The sequence below is a fragment of the Pterocles gutturalis genome, unplaced genomic scaffold (assembly GCF_000699245.1).
Source record: "Pterocles gutturalis isolate BGI_N339 unplaced genomic scaffold, ASM69924v1 scaffold8350, whole genome shotgun sequence".
Classification (NCBI taxonomy): Eukaryota; Metazoa; Chordata; class Aves; order Pterocliformes; family Pteroclidae; genus Pterocles; species Pterocles gutturalis.
In genome coordinates, this window is record NW_010140758.1 from 1364 (window position 1) to 10473 (window position 9110).

The 9110-nt window shown below is 41.3% G+C and overlaps 1 protein-coding gene across 1 annotated transcript; it reads left to right on the forward strand.

The window, feature by feature from the left end:
• The first annotated feature begins 822 nt into the window (after positions 1-822).
• Positions 823-8556, forward strand: CD38 (CD38 molecule). Its single transcript, XM_010083792.1, has 7 exons — positions 823-946; positions 1610-1745; positions 2531-2613; positions 4336-4412; positions 5143-5235; positions 6474-6560; positions 8463-8556. Exons 1-7 carry the CDS (start codon positions 911-913, stop codon positions 8542-8544), a joined length of 594 nt encoding a protein of 197 aa, XP_010082094.1. The 5' UTR covers positions 823-910; the 3' UTR covers positions 8545-8556.
• The last annotated feature ends 554 nt before the right edge of the window (positions 8557-9110 follow it).

The window sequence follows — 9110 nt, forward strand, 5'->3', positions numbered from 1 at the left end:
AGCACCTGACCTGGATCTTGCTTATATGTGTGCAAATCAGCTGTGGCTCCAGCAAAGTCAATAGCTGGAAGTTAGTGCATAAATGAAAGTAATATCAGGTCCAAAACTGACAGACCTCTGCTTTTGTTTTAGGTAAAATTATAGATATTATTTCTGTAGGGTCAAATGCTCTGCAGGGAGACACATGGGCATATTTTTGGCTCACTGTACCTGAGGAGGCAGTATTCTTCAGCCATATCTTTAAGATGTGCAAGGTATATTCTGCCACATTTACTTCTAGTGATTTGGTATGAATCAAGAATCAAGTGGATGCCCCATCCCTGGAGGTGTTCAAGGCCAGGCTGGATGAGGCTTTGAGCAACCTGGGCTAGTGGAGGATGTCCCTGCCCATGGCAGGGGGGGTTGGAACTAGTTGATCTTTAAGGTCCCTTCCAACCCAAACAATTCTATGATTCTATAATTCTATTCTAAGAAATTTGAAATCAAGAAAGCCAGGAGTTTGATCTTCTGGTTATGTGATATCAACATTGCTCTTTTTAACGGACAAACCCAGAGGGCATTTAGATATTGCAGTTATCAGCAATTTAAAATGCAGGAGAGAGAGAGAGAGAGATGTTTTAGAACTGCTCATTCCTCAGCTTATACTCAATTTGCTGAAGAGACTCTGCATTTTGTAATGGATAATGTATTTTGGTGCCTGAGCATAGTCAGAACTCTTTTAAAATATGATCCATAGTGGTTGACCGTAATAGGAGATCCTTTCACAGTCATAAATGCTCATAAATACTAATTAACTATGTTTTCGTCTTTTGGCAGAGATAAGGATTGCCTGAAAATATGGGAATCATTAAAACATGCATTCATTTACAAGAATCCCTGTAATATTACATCAGAAGATTATCAGCCATTAATGGAGTTAGCAAGTCATCCTATACCCTGTAACAAGGTAACGGTACCATGCATGGCAGGCTGCGTGAGGAGGGTTGCTGTGGGACGACGTGTCTGTGCAGTGCTCTGAGTGGTGATCTTGTACATAATGACTGTGAGTGCCTGTAGGTTGACAAGGGTGATATTTTTCTCTTGTGCTTACTGCGATGGTGTTATCACCTTTGGACCCCAGTAACTCTTTTCATTCTCTGTCACTGGAAATCATCCCTGTGCAAGGCTTGCCTCAAACGTCAGTACTGGGGTTGTGCTGGTGAAGTGACAGAGATGTTCCTGTTCCCTGAGAGTATGGCTCTTTGTACAAAGCATGCTATCATGTTGTTAGAGGAACACTGCGTCTAAAAAGCTGCTCTTCTATGTGCAGTTCAAAAGCACACGACAAATTAGGTATATATCCTATGAGAACTAGTCAAAACCTTTCTTTCAAAATGCTTTACAGTCTCAACGCATCCATTTCCATAAAAAATAACCATCCAAAAAGATTTTGGAAGTGGGAATGTGGGCTGCACAAGTAAGAACTGACCCCCTAATGTGAACTTGCAGCATTTCAACAAAAACTAAAACTCCTTCATTATCATGAAAAATTTTTGCTTTTCTCTAGGAAAATTTCCTGACCAGCTCTAGTATAAGTACCACTTATTATACATTGTACCTTATTTCACAGTCACTGTTTTGGAGCAAGACAAATGACCTCGTTCATCGTTATACAAAATCCAATCAAAATTTCCTTACCTTGGAGGACACCTTGTTGGGTTATATGGCTGATAGGGTTTCATGGTGTGGAGACCCTTCTGCCCCAGGTAATAAGTCCTATTTTTTGCAAAACAAATCAGAACACTGGAATTCCAGTTTATTCTTTTCTCTTACGTATCTAGACCTAAACACAGTCCTTTTCATATATTTTTCTTTAAGCTATTTTAAAACCTTAACTGTATTTCTGTCACATGTTATGGAAGAATGAAAATAATACTTATTTCTCAGGTTAATTTAAAAACCACAACTTTTTGGCTACTATTAAAACACCAGACTGCTTCTTGGACTAGTAGTCAAATCTTGCCCTCTTTATCAAGATTACTTGGTTCCTTCCTGTGACTCCTATGGGACAAACTGCAAACCAAGAATGCCATTCAAGAATGTCCTGGCCACAGGCCAGTCGAAGTGGTGGAGCAGTATGTAGGTACCCTGGGGTTATTGATGCCCACAGGACTCCTGGGTTGGTGCTTAAATTGGCAGCCTCAAAAATGGGCTGGAATTACTGAAGATGTTGGGCAAAGTTCAGTTTTTCAAATGCAGTTGGACAGCATTGTCAAGAGCCAACCTGTTTCCCCCATTTAAGACTACATGTTTTCCCTTCTCAGTTTTCTGAGAATTATTTGCATACAGGGCCTGCAGATGCCTCCCTGAAACATGTGTGAGCAAACAGGGAAACCTTCAAATGCATGCAGATTTGTTTTCCTCTTAGAGCCCTTTCCACATGCAGCCTTATTGCTTTGGTAGGGGGCAAATCTTTGTGCCATCATTAATCAGCTCTCTGCAACAATATTCACTCTAACCTTAGCTATTCTATAAATGTATTCCCTCTCAGGAATCAACTATGAGTCTTGTCCAAAACGAAGTGAATGTGAGAGCAACCCTAGCTCTGTATTCTGGAAAATGGCATCCAAGATGGTAAGATCTAGAATAAATCTCCTTGAATCCAAGAATGTTGAAAGGCACTAAGTTCCTGACACTGCCAAAAATGTGAGTTTGCAGATTGGACTTAAAACATGGAATAGTAAAAGTTCACATGAGCTTTAGCTTCAGGTGCTAAAAATCATGGCTTTGGGAATTTGTATTTCCAAGGTCCCATATTTTATGTACAATATTTAATGTCACAGTAGTTTGGGCATTCGTATTTGTGGACAGAGACTGTGTGCCAATGTCTAGAACAACACTTGGCAGACAGGTGGAGCTTTGCAAATAATACCTACAATAATTATAATCACCACCTTATTTAAATCACAGGACTGAAGTTGCTAAAACAGAATACATGTTAGCATGTTAATGTGGAGAACAGAGCCCAAATTGGCACAGAAATTTGCCAAATGGATTCTTCCCTTGCACCTTCCCAGCATAAGCCTGAAGAACACATCCTCCCACAACAGTATCTGGCAAGATTCCTACGACGTACCCACCCATACATACATGCCAGCTCCCATCACATGAATGAGACTCTGGTAGTCCAAGTTAAGCAGTTAGCCTGGCTTTGTTGAAACAGCACTTTGCAGAAAAAACTGCTCTCCTGTGTCAGTTTAATTTTACATGTCTCTCAGGACTTCACCCTTGACATGACTATTAGTAGATGACTGTCCAGGTGGAAAACAAGCATTCCTGTGTGTTCCAGCTCTCATGCATGTAAGAAAAAGTCTGCTCACCATAAAAAATTGTTTTGTGGGTAAACTAGTGTACCTAAAGTTTTCCAAGCTCAAAACAGTTTTGATGTACTCATTAATCCCTCAGTTCCAGGGCCTAGGAGGGATAAACCATGGAGTCAAGCTTGCTTGACTGCAAGCTTTCTAGTCCAAATAAATGTAAGGCCTATTAAAACCTATGCTTATTTACATTAGAACGTTACACATAGACAAAATTCCCTGCCCTGCAATTTCACAGCCCTCAAGAGCTGAGTTTGAGCCACATTGTTTAGATGCAAGAGGACTTGGAGTATTTGATAAGTACAGTCCTCTCTGTTAAGCCTTTCAGAAATTCTTTGTCTCACCAATGGATTATATATCTAGAGTGGGTACTTTATGTGGTAACCTCACTCAGTACTCTTTAAATATTTGGACTTCAGTTTTAAAGAATAAAAGAGCAGTGATTACAAATCAAACAAAACTTGGTGATGAGTTTTACTAAAACCACTTGGGAGAAAAATCCCAAGCCACAAAAGAACACAGAGCCTGAGTCACAAGGTAAATAAATATGCGATCGTTTGTGTGCCCTTAAACTTGTGGTACCTCTGGTCTGGCTCATCCCCACCGCCTGAGTTAAAGCAGTCTGAGGATTATTCCAAGTTACTGAGGGAGGGAACAGCCCCATCAGACAGCTGTAACTGCTGGGGTTCTGGAAAGTTGCATCACCCTCTAAAAACTGAAAACAGCAGTGACATAAAAGTTGCCATACCAATCCCATGCAGCCTCAGACTGCCAATGCATAGCTGGCTAATGCAGCTTTGTGACAGTTTTGCCTTTAGAGCCTTTAGAGGCTTTTATTTGCACTGGCGTGTTCTGTTAAAATATTGGCCAGATCCTCCACCTGTATAAGTCAGTTCTGATGACATCGAAGAAGTTACAGTAATTTCTACTGGCCCTGAGTCTGACATGGCCAAGTAAAATGTCCATTTGTTTTGTTCAGTTTGCAGAAGCAGCATGTGGTGTGGTTCAAGTGATGCTCAATGGATCAATAGAAGCTGGAGCTTTCAGAAGCAGCAGGTATTTACTCAGCATGGTACCACCCATGTTTCTGTTGGGCCTGCATGCTGGTGAATGTGTCTTTGCCAGTGAGTCCCAGTGCAGAAGGGATTTTAGAAAACTCATATAGAGGTCTAAACCATTGGCTATTGAAGAAATGATTCACTTAACTCCTTCTATACTGGAATTAAAATCTTTCAAACTGTTAAATGTGGGTAGGATCTCCAGTATGCTATTAATGCACAAAGTAACTTTATTATTACAGTTAATCTAGATTTGTACACTATGTTATATTCACATGAATGACACATTTCTAACTCCTCATGGAGTTGACTGGGTTTTCCCTCTCCAGACTGTGCTTCCTTGGGTTACCTGGGTGGAAGTTCAGTCTTGAATAACATTGAAAGATGAAGACTATGCTGGCTGGGAGAACAGCCATGTTCATTTCCCTGGCACCAAACCAACCCAACAGCCAATAACCAAACAGGAGAAAAGGCAGTAAAGATGGAAAAACTTCACCCTATTTCAGTCTGCAGACAGTTTCAAAAGTTCTTATGAAAGTGAAATAAGAATGGGGAAGAAATATTTTACCACAAGGTAATTAAGTAGTCTGTGAAAATCCATTGGCAAGATAATATTCTTTCACTAAGAATAACAGCAGCACTAATAAGTACTAGTATTTGGGGAACATACTTAGTACCTCTTACTTATAACTAAGAATGTTTTACTTTTTCATGTCCCATTCTTACAGCATTTTTGGAAGTATTGAGATCTTTAGCCTAAATCCAGAGAAAGTCTCTGCAGTACACATTTGGCTTATGCATGACATCGGTGGACCTCAAAGGTAAGCCATGCTGGCGTGAAACGACAAGCAGTGTGTAGAAGGCAGACACTGCAGCTCAGCTCTGACTTGTGGTCCACTGCATAGAGGTTTGCTGAAGAAAATGACATTGGGTAATCTGTACATTAGTTCCCTCAGACATGGCACTTGATCCTTTCTGTCAATGTTTCCCAACATCAGAAAAGCCATCATGTTCCTCCTTCTCAACAGCTTCAACAACCTGGTGCCCTGCCAGCCTTCTTGACACATCTTCCTCCTGTGCCAAGTTCCCAGAAGCTTCCTTTTTATTTTCTGTTTAATTTCCAAGTAGAAAGAGGGAGGCTAGCTCCAATAATATGTATTCCTTTTGTCTTCTGATTTGTATCCCATGTTGAATCACTGATAACATCTGGTAAGTTTAATGAACAAAGAAGAGCTGGCTCTGCTTTCCACTAATGCTATATGTTAGGAACTGGATTTGCTCCAGTATTGTATTGTTGCCCTGATATGTGTCCTGTACACTGGACCAGGAGATGATTTTTATACCAAGGTAGCAAGTTTTTTGCAGTGTCTCTGTCTGTGTCTCTGACATTTGTCAATGCTTTCATTACAGCTTTGGGGCCCCATGGGCTCTTTCAAACAAATTAAGCACAGAGATAAAGATCTCAAAGGTACAACATTGCTACATGCTTCATGAAACCATTAGCTGGATGGAAGAGAAATAAACAAGTTAAGGCTACTACCAATGGAAAAGTAGTTGAAACAGCCCCTTGTCAAAGCAGAGTAGCAGCAGCCACAGGCTGAGTCAAACAGGAAGTACTCATATCCTGCTTCCTCCCATGTTTTCTATCTGCTTCTTCCTATCTTATGTCCTACCTGGACATCACACAGAGGACTTGATCACTTTGTCCTTCCACAGTTTTGAATGAGCCTTGTATCATGCTTCTGTGGACGGAGGCCACCAGCAGCTCTGGAGCAGTTCTAGAGCATGTTGAACTGTGAATGGAACTGAGTTATTTCCTACCGATATCTTCCTGCACAACGTTCTTGTGCTTGGTGTGCAGTTGGTCATCACATAGTTTCTCTCAGCAAAGGCCCAATGGTAGCCAAAACTCCACAAACCCAATGGACTTTACAGCACATTAGCAAACAAGCTTTTAAAGAATCTTACCTGAAGTAAAGCAAAGGAACATAGTGTGGAATTTAGCTGAGCTTTTTGTGCATGCAAGGAACACAAGTAACAAAAGACTTTTTTTTTCCAGTGAATCCTGCTCAGGTCATTCCATAAAGAGGTTAAAAAGCATCTTAGAAGAGCGAAACTTTAAGATCACCTGTGAAGATAATTACAGGTAATTATCTGCTCTTATTGGTGTCAACTTGCTAACATAAAATAATATTGCATCTCCCTCTTGATTTTACATAGATCTCCTGGTTTACAGCGGACTAGAGCAGACTCCCCTCTTACTGCCATCGTGTCCCTTTGACATGGCTGTGTGCTTCTCAGGGGCTTCCGCTTGCACTGCAGCTCTCATATTGGCTGGGACTGTGGCTTGGTCTCTGCCTTGCACTCCAGGAGGTCACTGCAATTGCACATTTTCATCTGTCTGTGCTTTTACCTACAATTATCAGTACCAAATAGGCAGCTTTCCTCTCTGTTGCTCGCACGTAACGCAATAAGTCAAAGATGGTCCTTACTTCTTTTGGTATAGTTGGAGCTTACTTTCCATCCAGCTGCTTTGTCAGAGAGTGAGGCATGAATAACTGTAAGTATTATTAATTACTGTAATTCCCCATTGTCAGGAGATAAAAACAGGATTCCAGGAAACAGAGCAGCCCAAGTTCTGACTTGCCTGAAATCTCTCTCTGCCTGCTGAGGAGATACAAAAGCCTGAGACCCTTTGTCCTTCTGTGTGGGTTCAGAGACCTTCACACAGAGTGAAAGTGTTCTTTAGTGACATTAGAAAAGCAGCAAAGGTTCATTATTACTCATATCTTATCAGTCAGGAACAGCTTTTCAGAGTGAAGAACTCATACTTGGGTAAGAACATTTCCAAAGTAAACAAACATTTCTATAAACTACTGGGTTCATTACATTAGTTTTAAATAAGGAAAAGTTGGTCTGCAAAGGCGGCAAATTCCTTATCTGGTGCTAGGATTTTGATCTTGAAGGCAGAACAATATATTCGTGTTTAGGTATTGCTGAACCTGATTAATGGGTGCTCTGCAGACTGTGAAAAACTGAACACCAGTGTGGAGCATAAATCTGCCCAATCATGATGCTCATGTGCTCACTTTCTCTTTGGGTAACTGCAGCCTTTAAACAATAAATTGCAAATTATTTCAGCCTATGCTAAAATAATCTAAGGGGCCAGGGAGGAAGGGGAGATATACAGTAGCTTAGATCCCTCATGGCTCAGCACAAGGAGGAATCAGTAACACATCATGGAGAGCTGTTGACACGCTCATTGCTATGGCTCACAACTTGCTTCTTAGGACAGAATAACAAGTAGACCTTTTTGTCAGAGCTAAACTAACACATACATAAACAGCTGTGTAGAGCAACATGGAAAATTAATTTTACTATTTTATATACAGAGCAATGATAAAATAAGCAATTTACATATGCAGTGAAACTCTTCAGGATGGACTGGACAGCTTAGTGTCACTGCACTGGAGTGACTGCAGACAGAACTGTGTGGGTCTGTATCAGCTGAGCATCTGCCTTGCATGCCACATAGCATTTGATACTGATCATTTTTCTCTTGCTTTTGTCCATGTCAGCAGTGTTTCTTCCAGAAGTAACTAAAAAAATAGATTCACTGGATGTACTTTGAGCAAAAAATCTAATCATATCTGACATTTTTAGCAACACCTTTACAGCAGCAGTAAGGGTTACCACTGGGTAAGCAAGATGGGGAACTTCCAGCATGGCAGCAACTCCATAGTCCGTGCAAGAGACTTTATTTCTTTTTCATAGTTACTTTTGTTATCACAGAGTAGCTGACATGCTGTAAGTTCACACCCTACTTTATTTCATACTCACGTGCTCTTGTCCCTAGCCTCTATAAACGTCGAAGTTATCTTTCTGCAGCAAGATCTTAAAAAAATATCCTAAGAAAAGACATCCTACTTGATAAGCACACATGTAACATGCACTTTGACTTTCACGTTGCATTTAGTAACTAGAGTGTTATTCTCTTGTACTTGCAAAGTGGTTACTAAATATTTGTTTGTTTTGTGTCTTATCACAGGCCAGTTCAGCTCCTTCAGTGTGTGCATAACCCTGACCACATGGACTGCAGGCTCTGCACCAACACCACGGCAGCTCCATGAAACTGAACGCTCTGCACTGCTGAAGACTTCTATTATTTATGTGTAAAGCTGGAGAAGATGTGGCTACATAGCTTAGAGCGATAAATAGTAGCATGGTGTGTACAGAGTCCATAACCAGAAATCCTTGCTGTGATACTAACAGCCAAGTAGCAGGAGATGATACTTGAGGTGTGATTACTGTACACACGCACACACAAACATACTATTTCGGGGGACTGGGGGATGTTCAGTGGTTGAGGGCAGGTGCTTTGCCCTGGTTTGCTCCCTCCTGTGCAGCTCCCCTTGTGCCCTGAGGCTCAGAGCAGGGATTCCCTGGGGCTTGCACAGAGAAGAATGAGACTTTCAAGCCGAGGCAGAACTTGCCCGGATCAGTGTTTGGCTTTGTCCCTTGCTGGAAGGCAGGATGGGTTGGGACTGATGATCTTAAAGCTCTTTTGCAACCTAAATAATTCTGTCATTCTGTGAAATGACCGGAGCATGCTACACTCTTGCTGCTTCCTAGGGCCACGTTTCCCAGAGGGGGACGCTGCCCAGTGGCACACGATGTAAATCATGTTTCTCCCAAG